General features: G+C 45.6%; 2 protein-coding genes across 4 annotated transcripts; both read right to left on the bottom strand.

Moving 5' to 3' along the window:
* Positions 1–49: 49 nt before the first annotated feature.
* LOC123132182 (squamosa promoter-binding-like protein 3) lies at positions 50–4,871 on the bottom strand. 3 transcript variants are annotated; one of them, XM_044551954.1, is made up of 5 exons: positions 4,603–4,871; positions 2,768–3,526; positions 2,529–2,665; positions 1,678–1,944; positions 50–685 (listed from the first exon to the last, which is right to left on the bottom strand). In XM_044551954.1, exons 2-5 carry the CDS (start codon positions 3,463–3,465, stop codon positions 360–362), a joined length of 1,428 nt encoding a protein of 475 aa, XP_044407889.1. In that variant the 5' UTR covers positions 3,466–3,526; positions 4,603–4,871; the 3' UTR covers positions 50–359. The 3 variants fall into 3 exon arrangements, with proteins under 3 accessions (XP_044407889.1, XP_044407888.1, XP_044407886.1); XM_044551953.1 differs by lacking the exon at positions 4,603–4,871 and adding an exon at positions 3,740–4,482; XM_044551951.1 differs by lacking the exon at positions 4,603–4,871 and adding an exon at positions 3,849–4,478.
* Positions 4,872–7,504: 2,633 nt separating this feature from the next.
* On the bottom strand, positions 7,505–12,973 carry LOC123132181 (glucan endo-1,3-beta-glucosidase 6). Its single transcript, XM_044551950.1, has 2 exons — positions 11,721–12,973; positions 7,505–8,897 (listed from the first exon to the last, which is right to left on the bottom strand). Exons 1-2 carry the CDS (start codon positions 12,077–12,079, stop codon positions 7,781–7,783), a joined length of 1,476 nt encoding a protein of 491 aa, XP_044407885.1. The 5' UTR covers positions 12,080–12,973; the 3' UTR covers positions 7,505–7,780.
* Positions 12,974–18,842: the final 5,869 nt, after the last annotated feature.

The following is an 18,842-nucleotide window of genomic DNA, read 5'->3' as shown; positions in this document are numbered from 1 at the left end:
TTGCAATGGCTGGCACTGTGCCATGGGTCACCGTTACGGCCGTGCGATGTCATCATCAAAAATTTAAAACCATGATCAGTTACAGTTGCAGAAGCAATTCAGAAACATAGCAAGTTCAGAATTATTCAGACAAATGGCTAAATGATGGATCAAGATCTTTTTCCATGGCAACACGACTGGGTCACTTTGATCCTAAGTCTGTTTCGTGTGCGCCTTTATTCTAGGCATTGCCAAAACCATAGGCCTCGAGGCAGGCAACGGCGTCAAAGCAAAGTAAATTCAGCATTCCGAGTTTCAGGCCGAAGAAACGGGCGTTGATCGCGTGACAAAATCACGCACCCAGTGGACCGGAGCCATCATCAGTGCATCCGGTCGAAGTGCGAGGCATGGTCGTAGGAAGGCTTTGGGAGCTGGAGCTCGCTGTCATGGTCCCCCCAGCGCTCGAAGACCTGGAACCGCGGGTGATCATCGAGGGGCTGGCCGCCGTCTAGCCAGAGCCCCACCGATGATCCCAGCGCGTGCATCGCGGGGTTGGGGGCGCCGGCAATGGCTGCCACCCCAGAGTGCATCTGGGGACTTGGCTGGAGGTTGGCAGCACCCACTGGGTTGCTTGACAGAAGAGAGAGAGCATGCTGAAGATCCGGGGCTCCACTGGAGTCGGAAGCAACAGCAGAAGCTTGGACACCTGGAAGGGTAAACAAGTAGAACAAGTTTTGGTGTTAATGTTCATCACCAAGGAAAAGATTCTTTGGAGTGCCTAAACATACTTAAGAATATAATCGCCGCAGATGCAGAGTTACTGTGCAATGGAAAATCTCAATCAGTTCTGAAGTTATCATTACTTTACTAGTAAAGATGAAACCAAATTTTTCATGATTCTATAACAGACTATTGTTTTTATTTATTTATTCTAACCCCAAGGCTTGCCTGCATGTGCCTCATTATCAACAACTTTCCGGTATAGAAAAGAAAAACAAAGCACTATTAAAAATTCGTCTGAGCAACTCAATCATGCCAGATTATGACAAATAAGGTAATCCACAGTCTCTTCCGGACCCAAAGCTATAGTCTCAAATGGTACGACTAATCATAGTTTCTGGTAAATGTCAGAATCAAATCAGTACTAAGAGGACAGGACAGGCTGACAGCTCTTCTTAAGGTGGATCTGTTTCAGATCAAAGATTGTGGATAACTGCAGGTCAGGAAGTACAATCATCTATGAGGAAGCAAATTCAGTGAAAAGAGCGTGATTAACCAGAGATTGCTAAAATAAGGGTAGGTGACTAGAGCTCCTTGAAAAGATAAAACATGGAGAAGAATGTGACCTGGCAATCAGGTCCTCGGATCACAAAAATAAGGACCACGTGTATAGTCACATGTTGCAAACAGAACTTACCTAATGAAATGTTGAAATGATACAGCTATATGTTCAGAAAGTGCAAAAGCTTCATGTCATTTATGTTAACTCGAAAGAACAGCCAACAAACAGGAGTACATATTAGAAGAAACATACTAATTCTATGAAGTGGTCCGTGGAAAAAACACGAAGAGGTGCATTTATCTATTCTTGTTTTAGTTAGGAATTGTAGGAACAAGAGTTTACATGTAAGTGACGACCTTTATATGGTCACTTTTTCACCGTTTCGTTTGGAAATTCATTCATAAGCAGGGAAATACCTTGATTAGGGAACTTTGTACAAGTTCCCTTGAATGACATGAACCCATCGAAACCATGATGTGCACCATGCGGCATAATATTGTCCGACATCTGCTGACTAGATAAATGCATCCCATGAACACCTGCAGCAGTTGTTGGCTTTAACCAAGGAGCTTTTGTGTGTGTAACTTTGAAGCCTCCTGGGTCATCCCATGAAGAACTTCCACAGCTTCTCATTTGAACATAAGGAGCCTGACCGAATAGGAAATTTGGCTGTTGCCTTGCATCTGTTCAAGTCATTACAAGAGTTTTAGCACAAAATGTTCATAAGTCAGAAATGTAACTGCTTCCATAACTCCAAATCCTCAATTTGTTTGTACAATTATGTGTTTGTTTTTTCTTTTCTGAATCACTATACCATTGACGCGATAACATAATTATTAACAGATAAAAGTACAAAAATATTTTGAGGAATCTAGAGTGAAATGAATAGTACATTGGGCACAACTCCTTAAAATAAGGACAAGTACAATTGTTATCCATTAATTCCCATCAACAGGAATCATCATAAATTGTTCCTATCAACAGAAACCCTCACAAATGGCAGTCACCAGGATCACAAAGAGCCTTTCTGATATCACAGTTACGAAAATTGTGACTAATTTTTGACATTATGACTAGGGAGGAAATTTGAATCAACAAAGAAATTGACCATTTCAAACACAAAAAAATGCTCTACCCTAGTAATTTTTTGTGCCGCTGAGTTGGTGTGACCATACGTGGCTGTTTTAGAAGGACATATGTAAGCATGTTACTTACTTAACGCATGAATTTCACAAGACATAAGGCAAATACAAGCCTAGTACCCTACCATAAAACATTGTAGACATCCTTGATGAACTGAAAGAAATTGCTTCTGGCTGTGGCTTGCGCCTGCGGGAATTATGATCATTGAGACGCCTACGGCAGCTTCGCTTTTTCTGGTCAAACTCGGCTAAAGCATGAAACCTAGAATCAAGTGGAAAACAAAAGAGAAAGAAACAGATCAGAACAACGGGTTCTTTTTTTTGTGCTCAAGGATGCCACTGTTTGCAATATAAAGCATCTCACCGGCTGCACTGTTGGCAAAAGCGTCGCTCCAGACCAGCGACAACAACTTTGGGAGCCTTAGCGTGAAGTTCACAGACTCTGTGCTTCCGATGGTAATCTTTAACAGTAGAGAGATCGGCTTTGCAGCCTTCAACCTGACAGTATGAGTTATGTGGCTTCTGTTGTTCCGCCTTTGCCTTCTTGCCCACAGCAGGAGATTTGTTTGGCGCGCTCACAGCACCCGATGGCGAGCTCTTGACACTCTGCCCTCCACAGACATCCTCGAAGTAGGTTCTCTTGCCGAGCTTCAGGCCGATCACCGGCTCCCCACTGCTCACTGCCACCACAGGCGACGGAGATGTTCCAGTTCTCGTGTTATCAACTTTACCCAGCTCGGTATTCTTGCTCATGTTCCTATCAGTGTTTTTGACGGGCGCAAATCTGAACTCCATGTTGTTCCCAGCCTTGGACGAAGAATCGATCGACGCGGACATGGAGCTCTTGGAAGAGCCATATCCCATCTCCGAGCTGGAAGAGAAGTTGCCGCTGCCGCTGCCGCCAGAAGAATGGAGCGGTTCGTTCCCCATGGTAGCCGCAACGGCGGCAAATCTTGGATCGGCCTGCATCGCATTCTTGGGGTTCTCGCCTATCGGCGGGAAATTCTCCCAGTCCCACAGCACCGAGCTCCTCTGGTTCCACTCCATCCCAAAAGAGCCCATGCCAGAGCCGAAGATCTCCGGCGCTCCTCCTCCTCCTACTCGCACGGCAAAGCTGCTGCCACTGAAGCAACAAAAGGGAACACAAGGGGTGAGGAGCAGAATTAGCAAGCTTGGAAATCAGGAAAAAAAATTGCACTTGGAAAAGTCAATGATGATGAACAGCTTAGAACACATATGAGCACCACTGAGGGCAAGAGAGAGGAAGTACACAACTATCATCAAATGAATGAGTGAATGCCGTGTGCAACTGCGCAACAGAGGGTATGCAGAGTACCTTTCTTCACACAAGTGGAATCGTCAGTTAGTTATGGCAAGAAGATCATCAATTCATCATTCCATTTCCCCAGCAGCAGGAGAGACAAAAAAGGAGAACACACAAGTACCTTGATGAGGGACCAAAGATCAAGTTGTGGTATCCCCCCTTCACTTCTTCCTCCTCCGAAAACAATAGGAAAGACAGCAGAATTCCTCCTCCTCCTCCTCCTCCCAGAAGCCCGATCAGCAGCGCGCCGGAGCGCCACGGAGCTCCCCCTCGAACCCGGCGAGCCGTGGTGCCGGGGACGTCGTCGGCGGAGCAGGCGGCCCCATCAACCGGAGAGAAGCTCTGCTGCCTCAGGCCCTCGGCACAAGGTCTGCCTCCCCCTCAAATCTCATCCCTGGGCGATGAGATGAGATCTAGTATATCACCTTGAAAGAAACCCAAGCCCAATCACGGCATCAGCAACCACCCCGGCGCTGGACCCTACGGCGCATCATGACAACCACCCCGGTCTCGCTCGCCCCAATCAAGATCTTTCACCAGCAGCAGCAGCACGCCCCCAAGCCCAGAGAAAAACTACCACTACTGGAGTACTGGTACTGCTACCTCAGGACTGCATTATTTGCTCCACGTTGCCTCTGCGTCACCCTCCTCCACGGATCAAATCAAATCAAACCCCTTTGGGACGGGACGGCGGAGGGAGGGAGGGAGGGAAGGAGGGGGAGAACCTATACCACATCAAGTCAGCTGCTTTTCCTTTTCCTGTGGGGGAGGAGGACCCCTTTTTACCCGTCTACTAGAGGGGAAAGAACTGCTCATGCCACCCCTAGGTGTACTGTGGTACTGTGTGCAATGGAAAGGGAGATCAAGAATCTTACTGGTGCCTCCTTTTTGCTCAAGAATCTTTGTCTCCTTGGCCTTGGTGTATCCCTCCCTCTGCCTGGCAGGCACTTGGGAGAGAGGATGAGGGAGGGCCTCAGAAAATCAGCAGAGGAGGGCAACCAGATAAGGAAGACAAGACTCACAATAACCCAGTGCACACCACACACACAAATGAGCTAGCTTTTTTTCATGTCATGCCCTGATGAATGGTGCCCCCACCTGAGTAGTGACTAGTGAGTGAGTAGGCCTGGAATGAACAGAAAGTGCCGAGTGGGGATGGATTTGGATGCCTCTACTGCTACTGCATCTTCACACACAGACACAGTGCAACAACCAGGCACATGCCCTCCCTGACACCATCTCCAAGAGGGCTCAGGGGTCAAGAAAGACAGCTAGGCTTAAGCTACTCACCTCACCTCACCACCTGTTTACTGTTACTTCTACTACTACCAACAGTGCTACTTGTATGTATGTATCTACTGTACAGCAAAATCTCCAGTGGAAAAGCAGCAGCCTTTTTTGTGTGTGCTGAGGTTCAGAACTCAGAGTTCCTCAGCAGATCAGATGTATCATCACCTCCTCCGAGAATGACAAAGCACAAACGTATGAACCAATGAAAAAAAATAGCGCGCTGCGAGAAGATTTAGCGCCGCCCTTGTCCAGATGTTGTAGAAGTTATGAAAGTACTGCACAAGACACTATAGATTACGATCCCGATACGATGCTATATCGAGCGGAGTCTGATGATTTGGCTTGGTGCATCGAAGGCTAGTATGTGACGGCGTACCAAAATTGTCCATGATGTATCGTTCGCATAGCGGCGCTCTAGAAAGTTATAGCGTGCTATATTTGAAAAATTGCGTTTTGCATAAAAATGTCAAATGTATCACATAATTTAAGGCTTCCCTAATTTGCAAGGATGGGGACTTGGGGCGAAAATGGAATGAGGCCGACACCGCTATTTGGAGACAGGATGAAGAGAGGTTGCTCTCACCTGGTGGCTGACTTGCCGACGCCGGCGGCGTGGTTAACGTCGGCGCTGACTTGCTGGAGTTGGAGGTGTGGCCGACGACGCTACTTGGAGAGGGGATGAAGAGAACACGAGTCACGAACATCGCCGACGCCTCTTGGAGACGGGATGAAGAGAAGCCACTGCCGTTCACAAACCACCGCCTTCGCTCATAAGTCACGAACGCCGCCGCCACCGCTACTTGGAGACGGGATGAAGCGAAGCCCCCGCCGCTCACGAACCGTCACCGTCACCTTCGCTCACGAGTCACAAACGACACCGATGCTGGTATTTGGAGACGGGATGAAGAGAAGCCGCTACCTTTCACGAACCGCCGCCGCGTTCGTTCACGAGTCACGAACAAGGCCGACACTGCTACTTGGGGACGGGGTCAAGAGAAGCCGCTGCCGCTCACGAACCACCGCCGCTGCCTTCGCTCACAACTCACGAGCAACGCCGCCACCGTCGCCTTCGCTCATGAGTCACGAACGCCGCCACCACCGCTGCCCTCAATCACGAATTGGTGGGGAACTTGTGACGAGTTTGCTAGGTTAGGTTGTATGGGTTGCTATATGGGCTTTATGTGTTGCTTCTGTGAGATAGTGGGGGTGAGTTGGGCCAATGTGGTGATGTGACAGGCCGTTGTGTGGTACACGCAAAAACGCTACAACGTTATTTCGTTTAGCGCCGAAATAGTGCGCTATAGAGCAAATAGCGCCGTAGTGAGCCAATTAGCTAAAATGCAACGTGGCCTTTGCTGATACGCTACAACGACGCGTCAAAATAGCGCGCTATTTTTTTCGTTGATCCGAACAACCCATGTTGCCACATTGGGAAGGATAAGGAGGAGGGAAAATGGGTTGCCACATTGGGAAGGATAAGGAGGAGGGAAAGGGAGTGGCAAGCATGAGTGACACCACCTGCACCTAGGACAGAGTTCATGGACTCGGTGGATACATTGATATGCCTTTCTTTATCTCTTATGTGCTTGTGCTGTCTATGTGCTACTCCACTTGTGTGCTTTTGGTTGGATTAAGAGGTGTGGATGCCTGCCTTTAGGCTCTGTTGGTGTGGTTGGTTTTTAGGTGGGGTGGCTTCCTTTGCTTGCCATCACACATTTTTTATGTGGATGTTTCAAACAAGTTCCAAGGACTCATTCTTGTTTTTAGCTCATGCCTGCCAACCAATTATTGGTGTCACTCAGTGGGCGATTGTACATAAAGGCTATGTGATTAATTGGCCCCATGGCTTTCCAAAAAAAACACCTATGTTTTTATTTTATTTTATATTAAACCAAAAGTATAAAAGCCTGTGTTGTGCTTGGATGAGCTGACACCACAGGGTTTTAGTTCAATTGTTTGGTTTGGAATGCAATCCAAGTGCATCTTTATCATGGTGGTTACTTCGTTAAGTTGTTATATACGGATGGTGAGGGAAATATGGTTGTCAATTCTTGGGAGATAAGCCATCCACATTGCCTCTTCATTGCTGTCCAGAGCTAGTACAAAATTTAAGAAGACGATGATGGGGACGACGACAACGATGATGCCGACATAGCTGGCAGCTTGACACCGATAACAACCACTGAAAAACAAAAACCATAACTGCAACATGGATTCAAGCAGACGGTTGTCTGGCACTAGATCCATGATCCGAAATGACTGCTCCCAAGTGCAGGTGTCTACAGGCAATTGGTCCCAAGTTTTCAGTAAATCGACTCAGATTGGCAGATGTCTACAGGCTCCCCCAAAGCCTACTGCTAGTATGGCTATGGCTACTGTGATGGTCTATGGTGCATAGGTAGTTACCAATGTGTTCCATCTAAGTCTAGAGACCATAATGCATAAACTGGAAGAGAAAGACTGATCTGGACTCACCACATTTGCAGGTTTGATAGCTATGCCCTCAGTCACATTCCTGGGTATAAATGGTCCAGTGCATCACCATCCCAATCACAATGGTACCGGAAGATCAAAGCTACGCTAACAAGAATTCAACGATGCGGCTGCGACGTCCGCATCCACCGAAATTAGAAGAAGAAAACGATCGAAAAAGGTTCCTACATGGATGAACACTGACGGCAGGCATCAAATACCCCTCTAAGCTGCCAGGCTGTTGATGCTGTCATGGCCGGGCCATCTTCCGCAAAGAAAAAGAAAAAACACCTATGAGGATGACACGCAGAGGTGAACAAGTGCAAGGAGAAGCACCAGGAGGTAGTTGCTTCGGACCCGCCGCGGCTTCCACGAGTAGGCCGAGTCGACCTCGATCATGATCCCGAACCTGCATGTCCCGGTGCTGGGGTCCTGGCCGGTGGTCGTCGCGTAGCCCGAGAAGCCGCAGGCCACGTCGTCTTGGTCGTTCTTCTGGTAGAAACTGTTGTAGGCGTACGAGATGTTGCTCCGGGTGTCCAGCATCCCGCAGGAAGTCCTATAGCCAAGGCTGGTGCAGTCCGCCCTGGCGCACGCGTAGCTCACCGTGTCTGGAAGCTTTGGGTCGTCGAGGCTGACAGTGGGCTTCAGCACACACCATTTCTTGTCAAGGTACTTGACGCCGCTTGCTCTTTTAATCTGTGAATTCGGTACACCGAAGTTCAGCTGATACTTTGGGATGCCGTCGTATGTGTAGATCCCCCAGTGGCGCTCGAAGTTCCCTGGCTGTATGCTCTTATCATCCTCATCGATCAGACTGAATAAGTAAGCGTCGATCGGTCCAGGCCTCATCGGGGTCCCTTGCCCAGTGGCGATATGCGTCATGAAGCCTTGGTTGAAGCGCTGGGCGAGCTGAGCATTTGCGTTCATGTCACCGTCAGTTGGCCAGCCTATCTCCCCGATAACGATCGGCAGGTTCCCATATCCATTCTTCTTCAGAGCCCAGATCAGCGTGTCGTGGTTTGCGTCAAACATGTTTGTGTATGTTGCAGAGCCATCAACAACGGGCTGTGAGCGCCCGTCAAAGAAGGCATACTCAGCAGGGAAGTTTGGATCAATGTAGAGGCTGATGAAAGGGTAGATGTTGACAGTAAAAACACCACCAGTGTCGCTCAGAAATTTTACAATTTCGAGTATCCGGTCATGAATATCTGTGCGAAAATCCCCGTCAGAAGGCTTGCCCGTTGCTGTATCATAGACATCAGCATTTTGAGGAACAGTTACTTTGATTTGATTGCCCAAACCAGCCTTCACAAGTGCACTTTGTATGTTCTTGAGGGCAGGAAAGGTAGTTAGCAGAAAGCTTCCATTGTATGTCGACAGGAAAGGCTCGTTACCAACCGCAACATACCTAGCAAAATAACAGAGCAAATCAAGATGCGACAATGATATATGCAAATGGTGGATCAACATCAAGAAGGCATTGCTGGAAGAATGAGATCGAATATGGGACATGAGAACATGGAGCCTAAACTGATCTTGCTGAACATGCATTTTGCTTACAACATATTGTGGAAGCAGTAAAGACCATTTCATTTCATCATCTGCTTATCAGTAGTTCAGATGAAGTGTTATCACATAGTCTAGCTTACTAGATCACCAAGCAGGTAGCAGACATTGGAGTTGCAACTTAAAAAGAATGCTGCATGAAATTTATCAGGGACAGTGCATGTACTAGCATAGAGCTGTTTCATCAAAATAAATGCTACCAGTACAGTGTTATAAGATGGAGGGATGGAGCTAGAAAGCAAAACAGATACTAGGTTAAATTACAAGGTTGTATTTACAAACCAAAGTCAATGGTTTGCCTCGTGCCAAAAGTAGTTCAGACAAGCTAGAGACATGAAAATTGCGGAAGGAAGTATATCAAAAGCTGGAAATGTGCATATTCTCCCAAACCATTGCAAAACCACCAATGAAATAGTTCACGGATTTTCCAGGTTGAATAGTAATCTGAGTTCAAGAAATTGATTGTTATTATGGCTTAAGAATTTAACATAGTTTAATAAAAAATTGTGCAAAAGAGCCATAAATTGAACATGTCATAGAAAGAACAGAAAGATGTTAAACGTTTGCAAAATGCTTGGTAGTGCAAATAGGTTTTGAGAATGTGCTAAAAAGGTTGAAGCCTTCAAGTTTCAGTTTAAAAAATCTTTGAAATTATGACACATAAGAGAAATGCATGTCCACCAGGACCACACGGTCCAGCAGGTAGTGAAATGAGTATAAACATAGTCATTGCAAGACAGAGTAGGTATGAGGTAAATTCTATACAGGAGGTATAACTCAAGGGAGAGGGAAGAGGGCAACTATTATATCACCCTCAAAGAATCAACAGAAATAAAGAGGACTGGACAAAAAAGGATGCATTTCCTCCACGGTGCAAGGCCCCCCCTTCTTCCAGCTAGGAGCTTCGAAGGGAAGCAAATGAATGCTACTGCTCAACTTGATCGTTCAGTTACGTTTGGAAATGGTACGCACAACTCATAAGTGGTTGGCTGTGAACATCTCATTTAAAACATGAACCTCGTAACGCACGCTGTGAGCATTGTTCCAAATAAATGTAAACGGTTAACGAATGGTCACCCCACATGTTAGAACCGTGGATGGTCCTTTACACTGTGTTGTGCATGGTTTCACAACTTGCTGTTTACACAAATATACTCCTATTTATACATTAACAAATAAGCATCTAAATGTAATACATTGTTCCTATGCACATAATGGATCAAGGGAACTCCCAGGAACTGTCATTTGTAGCAGCACAAAGAAGAAGAGTTGACTGGTTTCTGCTTGCTAAATAATTTGTAGCTTTTACCTTGTAAAAAGGCCCACAGGCCAGCTTTCAATAAAGGCTAAAAATGCTTTTTACTAGATGTTCCTGGTACAGTTTTTGTGAGAGACAGGTACTTTTAATACAAAATGGCCTACAACCATATAAAGGCCTTTTATACAATAGACAGACTTGTAGATGGCCTAACCTTCAAATTCAACTAGATACGTGCATTCATAGTTAAAAAAGCACGCCTAAGCGAGTGCTTAAGTGTGCCTAGGCTCTAGGCGATAGCAAAACGCCTAGTGCATAACTGTGCTTAATCTGCGCATATCAGAAAAGCGCAAGGCGGTGACAAAACACACAATTAACGCCTAGCGCCTTTTTGAACTATGCGTGCATTGCAACAGGGTATAAAGTATCTAGTACGTTAGCCCGCGATTTGCCTGCCCATATTATGTGATTGTGTAAAAAAAGTTTTTATTTAGTTAGCACTTACTGGATTACCAAAAAGACATAATTTTGTTTGGTATGTGAATAAGAGGTGGGGCGGGTGAAGCGGTTTTCAGGAAAAACCAGTTGAAAAAACTAGAGATGGGAGCAAAAGTTCCAAATGGGAAGAGGAGGGGAGAACGTACGTAAGGTTGGATGAAGGAGGAGCGGACGACAGAACCTTGCGTCTTTTTTAAATAGGAGAGAAGATTTAACCTAACGAATAGGCATGCCTTGTAAAAGGGGACTTTACAATGTCAAGAAGAGCCTTGAATTCAGAAAAGTGATGATGAGAATCCAGTAGTGCCAACCGGCTGGAACCGTGGACATGGTGAACTTCTTGCTGCCGTGTAATTTATACAAACAGTATGAATTGATGAGCAAAGTAAAATCTTCAAACCGATACCACCATCAATCATGTGTGATGCTCAATGAAAACACAAAGTGCCCTGCTTGGTAACTTTTCTGTTCCCAAGGAATTCATGTAACCGATGCAACCAAGCAGGGGGCAAACCAGAAGCACCATGGAAAGTGCCAAGAAGGGGGTCTCCGATGGAGACAGATTGAAGGTAATGCGGAAATTTCACATTTCCCTGCTAATTCTAGATTTGTCACTGTCCATCCATATGAAGCGAGCGCAAATGAAGCAGGTCTCCAAGTCGAGCATTGAGCCAAACAAGAGCTACACTTGTTGGCCACCAGCCGAGACAGACAGATCGAAGGTACCGCGAAAAATGTCGCCTTTGTCCCTCACTAACTCTAGACTCATGACAGTTCATCTTCCGAACTACAGTAGAATCAAATGAGACCACACTCCAGCTAGCATAGATAGCATCAAGTACAAATCAATCAATTAATCAAGCATGGCAACAAATGAGAGTCAACAAAGTACAGTAATTAATAGGATACCTGACGTTGCAGCCTTTGTTGAGGTAGTTAGAGACGTTCTTCTCGACCCACTTGTCGGCTGCCTTCATGCTGCTGGCCATGATGGCGAGCAGCTCGTTGGGGATGCCGACCATGACCTCCAGGCCGCTCTTCCTGAGGGCGCTCATGGTGCCGTCCTCGGCGTCGAACAGCTTCACCTTCTGGAAGCCGTTGTCCTTGAGCATCTTGACCACCGTGTCCGGCGGCAGCGGGTGGCTCGCCTGCGTGCCCCAGTTGGCCCCTATCGCGCCCACCCCCGCCGCCAACCAGGAGACCACCATCACCGCCGCCGCGAAGAGCGCCGCCGCTCCTCCACGGCCGGACCGAGCCCGAGAACCCATGGACAGACAGCAGATGACCCCAACAGCAGCAGCTCCAGATGAAATCTTGGGCTCCTCGCTTGCTCCGAGCTCAGATCTTGGATGAACCAATCCGGCGAGCCAATACAAGAGGGGATCTAGTCGGGAACCTCCAAGAACACACTGAAATCGAAGCTCGGAGCTGAAACCCTCACCGGAAAGAGAGGGGAGCCGCAGGCACCAGAGGCCCCAAGAACTCGAGAAGAACGCTCTCAAATCCCCGAGCTACCAGAGCTCCACCCACGAGCTGGAGCTGGAATCTTTTGGGGTGACAATAAATGAAGCCCTGGCGAACCCCACCTACGCTCGACCGCGATGGGAGATTCCCAGTGATGGCGAGCCAAGTGCGGGCATTGACGGCGAGGTGCGAGTAGGCGAGGGCGGCAGAGGGCAATAATGGGGCTTTGCCAAAGCTGGCAGCGGCAGCGAGCAGAGCAGAGGGACGGATCAAAGCAAAACGGAAAAGATTAGCCTTTCCAAGTAATGCGAGAGGGGGAAAGGAAGATTGTGATTTGGGTGTGGGGTTGGAGAAGAGACGGGGTGCTGCTTGATCTCATCTAGCAAAGCGGCGGCATGATCGGTCGCCTCTGGAAACCTCAAAAGTTGCTGATGGATGGACGGGCTATGGCTCTATCGATATGAGATACGGCGGCAGTCACGCCTCACACGCTTGGAGGTTGGAGCTTGGAGCTTGGGCTGGGAGCGCAAGCAAAGGGAATCGGAGCAGCATGGTTTGCTAGCGCTTTCACTGCCATGATGGTGGTTTCTTGGTTACTTACTGTAAACATGGTAGAAAGATTCCTATCACCTGCATGCAAAAAATTGCAAATCGAGGACAGTTTTGCACTGTTTGGGCAGAGGCCTGAGGGAGGAAAAGATTTGGGGGAAAGGCTACAGATATTCCCCACTACGCCACTAACCTCTAGTACTACTACTAGCATTTGCATCGGTGGCAGCATGGTCACTGCACTGCGCTGCACTGGGATGCTGCACCGCGTTGCTGCTCTGCTGCCGCTGCTGCTGGTGCTCAGTTTTTAATTGCTTTCCTGAGCTTTTGTTCGCTTTTGCTCGTTTGTTTGCTGCGGCTCTGGCTCGCAGCGAGAGGTGAGGCGATTAAACTAGTTAATCAGGGCATCTTGGTGGTTGTACTGGCCAGAATCTGGGGTTTGGACGGAGGGAGATATTGGTTTTAAGCAGGAGAACAGGCAAAGCAAAGCGAAGCAAAGCAAATGAGGAGAGCGTGGTGAGTCGACGGTGACTGTGTATGCGTATAACGGGATGCTTTTGAGGTGTCAGGCGAGCGGCGTGGAGCCCATGCGCTATTTTTCGGGTGCGGTGCTGACCGAGGATTGACCATCAAAGTTGCGGCCGTGCAGCTGGGTGCCGGGTCCCAGGACCAAGTGACAAAAGTGTGGTGACAAAGGAAGAGCGTGTGTGCGTGTGCGTGCACTCCTTCTAAGGACTTTTTTGATTCATAGGATAGGATTATCATAAGAATAGAAATTTTATAGGAAATGAGATGACATGTATCTCAAATCCTATGAGTAGGAATAGGAAACGAGATGTCATTTGGTTGACATCAAAAGAATTTTTTCATTGAGTCTAGGCTAATTTTTATTTTCCTATGAAATGTGAAGGATAGGAACTAATCCTATGTAGAAATAGGAATCTATTCCTATGTGCCAGAGGGCTCTAAAGAAAAAAAATTCTATAAAAATCCTATCCTCTAATTTTTTTTATAAAATTCCTCCAAACCAAAGGAGACCTAAGTATTTTTTAGTTGTCTTTTCTTTTTCCTTTTATAAAAGTTAGAGCGTGTACACTGGAAACGTATCTTCTAACCTGGTTTCTTTGTCTCCTTTTCGTAACCTCTGTGTGGTATGAGAGCGTAGCTTAAAAAATATATGAAAAGTTTTGGAAAATAGTTGGTACTCACTCCGATCCAGAATAATGATAGCAGGGAGTAGTAATTTTCTATTGACATAGTTGATATCATTTATCATAATTGTTTTTTTGCAAATGATTTATCATAACTGTTCCTGTGTGTGGAAGAATCGTTCTGCTCGCGAGCTTATATGCACCCTCGTAAACAGTAAAACCAAAAAAAAAATAGTGAAATAAATCTAAAATTCTGAATATTTTTCAGGAACAAAACGACGACGAATTCTGAACATGGGTGCAAATTTCATGGAGAAACAACATTCCAAAATGCTTCCATAAGAAACAAAATTAATGATCCAAGCGACAGACTTTTTGGAGTATCATTTTGTCTTTTTACGAAAGCATTTTTGGATTGTTGTTTCTTCATGAAAATTTGCATGCATATTAAAAATTCGCTAATGCTTGTCCCCTAATTTTGTAGATTTTTCTGATTTTGTTTACTGTTTTTTGGATTTAACTGTTCACAAGGGCGCATATGAGCTCGTGAGCAGGAACTTTATGTCCCTGTGTGTGTTGTTTGATTCGCAGGATTGCAATGCATAAGAATTTATCCTTGACATTGATTTGTACTAGATTTTATAGAAAAGAAATTCAACTACTCCAACTTCATGTGAAGAATCCTTTTTTTCATGTGCACAATCAAATGCATGTGAAATTTTGTAGTATTGAAGATAACATGTCAATCTTTTCTTACGATAAAAATGTTGTCTATTCATCATGCCACGGTAGTATAAAGAACAAGAAATAATAAAAATTATATCCATGTCCGTAGACCACCTAGGCGACGACTGCAAACATTGGAGCGAGCCGAAGGCGCACCGTCATCATCACCCCTCCCTCACATCAGCCGAGCCAAACTTGTTGTAGTAATTAGTCAGAAAGTCATCGTGCTAGCCCACACATGACCAGCTACACTAGAACAACAGTCGTCACCGATGAAGATAAGTATAGATCGCCCTGTTCAAGAATTCATCTGATTAACCAGTTAACTTGCCGATTAATCCCTACTCATAGGGTCACCGAGTAGCCGATAAACTGATAAATCGTCCGATTAATTGATTAAATGGCCAATTAACTTGTCGATTAGCCTATTAATCCCCTACTCGCCAGCCAACTGAGCAGTTACCAGTTAACGATTTCCTCAACAATGATAGATCGATAGGATCCAATTTCTAGACACACGAAGTCACGAATGAAGACGAACAAAGACTCGATCCAGCGGATCCACCAAAGACCAGCACCGACCGAATCTCGTGAGATCCACAGAGACACACCTCCACACGCCCTCAGACGATGTTAGATGCATCACCGAAACGAAGCCAGGACGGAGAGAACCTTATTTCATCCTCAGGGAGCCATCACCACCCTCCTCCTAAAAATACCTAAAAACAGAGCAAGATCCCTCCCGCTGGCAAGGGCTGGGATCAACAACGCCTCCATGGCCCTACGGTGACCGAAGAAGAGACGGACCGCCAGTAGGAGGAGAAACCCTACGTTCTTTCTTGGAGAGGAGGTAGTGGTTGCGTCAAGCGGAACGTTGTATGAATCAAAACTAATTGACACACATCACTAGTACAGGAACCCTCACAGGATTTATTTTTTATTAACGACGTGTGCTGAAGAGCGCAGGCGAGAACTAACTTCGGACAAATACCAGCAGCGCTCATGGCAGATGGAAGCGTCGCTGGTAATAGGAAACTAGCAACGTCCGAGTTGATCGAACGCAGCTAGTAAGATGCACCATGCATGCATACCAGCCAGAAACTTCTAGCAGCGTGTACGTGAAAGGAACGTCGCTAGTAACGCAACCTGGTAGCGTGTGGTCGAAATGTGAAGGCTGCTAGTTGTATTATGTGTAAATATATGTGTCATTTAATTAAATTTAAAGAACATTTACAGTAAGTTGTTGTGTTTGAATTTAGCAATTAATTTAATAAAGAACACACGTACACGAAAAAATAGGAAAAGAAAACTCCCAGAACACTGTAATTCAAATCCTAAAATCTTAAGAAGAGACCAGCAACGTTTATTTTTTGGCAACACTACAAGCATTTTTAAATTATATTCCCTTTCGAATACCAGAGCAACCCGAAATAAATTCGCGATTAGATAGATAAATATGAAATGGTGCATACTACATCTATACAAACCTGCTGCCGGACACATCTGCCCCCTTTGAAACAATTAGGTATTTTTCAATTATTATGTTCATCAACACTTAAGTGCACATTAAACAGTTTTGTTGATACAAACTGTAAGACAAAAGACCAACGGTTTTGCTTAAAATCTTAAAATGCACAAACATTAGCAGATGTGTGTCTCCGGTGGGCACACACGACTAGAACTCAATGTAGCAGCGTGTGCTTCTCACTAAACATTGCTAAGGTAATTATTATATTAAGTTACCTTCAAATTGAAGGAAATATGCCCTAGAGGCAGTAATAAAGTTGTTATTTTATATTTCCTTATTCATGATAAAGGTTTATTATTCATGCTAGAATTGTATTAATCGGAAACCTAAATACATGTGTGAATACATAAACAAACACAGTGTCCCTAGTAATCCTCTACTAGACTAGCTCGTTGATCAAAGATGGTTAAGGTTTCCTAACCATGGACATGTGTTGTTATTTGATAACGGGATCACATCATTAGGAGAATGATGTGATGTACAAGACTCATCCATTAGCTTAGCATAATGATCATTCAGTTTTATTGCTATTGTTTTCTTCATGTCAAATACATATTCCTTCGACTATGAGATTATGCAACTCCCAGATACCGGAGGAATGCCTTGTGTGCTATCAAACGTCACAATGTAACTGGGTGATTATAAAGATCTCTACAGGTATCTCCGAAGGTGTTTGTTGAGTTGGCATAGATCGAGATTATGATTTGTCACTCAGAGTATCGGAGAGGTATCTCTGGGCCCTCTCGGTAATACACATCATAAGCTTGCAAGCAAACGACTAAGGAGTTAGTCACGTGGTGATGTATTACGTAATGAGTAAAGAGACTTGCTAGTAACGAGATTGAACTAGGTATGAAGATACCTACGATCGAATCTCGGGCAAGTAACATACCGATGGACAAAGGGAATTACGTATGTTGTCATAACTGTTCGACCGATAAAGATATTCGTAAAATATGTAGGAGCCAATATGTGCATCCAGGTTCCGCTGTTGGTTATTGACCGGAGAGGTGTCTCGGTCATGTCTACATAGTTCTCGAACCCGTAGGTCCACACGCTTAATGTTCGATGACGATATAGTATTATATGAGTTATGTGATTTGGTGACCGAGTGTTGTTGTTCAGAGTCCCGGATGAGATCACGGACATGACGAGGGGTCTTGAAATGGTCGATAGGTAAAGATTGATATATAGGACGATGGTATTCGAACACCGAAAGTGTTTTGGGGGTTCCAGGTACTTATCGGGTCACCGGAAGGGGTTCCAGACACCCCTGGCAAATATATGGGGCTGGTGCGCCCCCCGTATGGGCCGGCCTAAGGAGGAGAAGGAAAGGGGAGAAGGGAAAGGTAAGTGTGGATTAGGATTCCCACTTCCTTCCCTCCCCCCTCTTTCCTTCCCCCTCCGACAAACATGGCAGGGATTGGTTAGTTGTTGAAGGTAAGTGTGGAACTATTTGGTACACTACCAACTAAAAGGTAAGTGTGGAACTATTTGCTTTTCAAAACTGTGCAGTGGGATCCCTATATTCGGTACATAAATAGCGATTCTTACAGTGCATGAAAACAAAATATGTGTTATAAAAGTCAAATGTCTATCTCCACTTTTGATATACTACATTATTGTTTGTTCAATAGTGCACAACACCAACGTCGAAAGTATTGTTCTCTCTGCCTGGAAAAATATATTTTATCCATCAAGAACATGTTGTATAGGTTCCACTAAAGATGTACGTACAAAAGAGAAAATCTCACTAACATAATACGCTAGAAAGAAAAAAATTCTAGCGCAGAAATTTATTGGACAAAGAAGAAAAGACTTCAGAGGAAACCATGTACAACAAAACAAAATTGATTGCTTGCACAAATTAACAGCATCAGCAAGCGGTGTAACAAAAATGAACACTCCAAACCCCGTGGTAGAAGTAAATACATGAATTTTACAACATAAAGAATGGCATCACTAAAGCACTGGATCTTGCAAATGGAGCACGAGACGACCGCGGTGGACCTCGCAGTGGTCGGGATCAGGAAGGAGTTCATACAATCAAATCTGACAATGTCAGGACCCCGACTCGATGTCACATCGATCTAGCCTGTAACACCTCATATCACTTTGCGGCCTCACGCCACGGTATCCCCACGGGTGTCGCCTTACCTTTGCCCGGGACCGTTTGCGCCTTTTGGCTCACGTATATGATAGTGCCGCTAGCATCCATATGATAAGGAGCCCGGGCTGACATGACTAGTCGTAAATCCAAAGTGGCACAGACTTACAGGGACAGGCATCCATGACCCAGCTTCGAACGTGTCGGTCATCAGCAAGTGGGTCCGGGCTGTAGCACTGGGCTAGCAGGACTCCGGTAAACCGGGCTGTAGCGGGCTAACAGGACTCCGGTACTCAACGCGTGACATTTCCCCGAAGGGACAGACACCGGAACGAAGAAGGACACATGCCGGCCAGCCTAAGTGTTCCAGAGCAGTAGCAAGCTACCATGGCTCAGCGGTAACACTAGGAGACATTTCCCGGTAAGAGAGGCTACTAAAGATAAACAACTAGATAGTCAGATCCCACACATACCAAGCATTTCAATAACATACACACAGTATGCTC

Source organism: Triticum aestivum, chromosome 6A (assembly GCF_018294505.1).
Source record: "Triticum aestivum cultivar Chinese Spring chromosome 6A, IWGSC CS RefSeq v2.1, whole genome shotgun sequence".
NCBI classification, from domain to species: domain Eukaryota; kingdom Viridiplantae; phylum Streptophyta; class Magnoliopsida; order Poales; family Poaceae; genus Triticum; species Triticum aestivum.
Note: the sequence above shows the minus strand (reverse complement) of the source record. Positions and strands in the feature narration are given on the sequence as shown.

Coding starts and splice junctions, on each gene's coding strand:
- LOC123132182 (XM_044551954.1), bottom strand. CDS start 3,465: ATGGGCTCTTTTGGGATGGAGTGGAACCAGAGGAGCTCGGTGCTGTGG. Junction 2,666..2,767: donor TTTTGCCAACAGTGCAGCCG/GTGAGATGCTTT, acceptor ACTTGATTCTAG/GTTTCATGCTTTAGCCGAGT. Junction 686..1,677: donor TACAAAGTTCCCTAATCAAG/GTATTTCCCTGC, acceptor TTACCCTTCCAG/GTGTCCAAGCTTCTGCTGTT.
- LOC123132181 (XM_044551950.1), bottom strand. CDS start 12,079: ATGGGTTCTCGGGCTCGGTCCGGCCGTGGAGGAGCGGCGGCGCTCTTC. Junction 8,898..11,720: donor AACAAAGGCTGCAACGTCAG/GTATCCTATTAA, acceptor TTATTTTGCTAG/GTATGTTGCGGTTGGTAACG.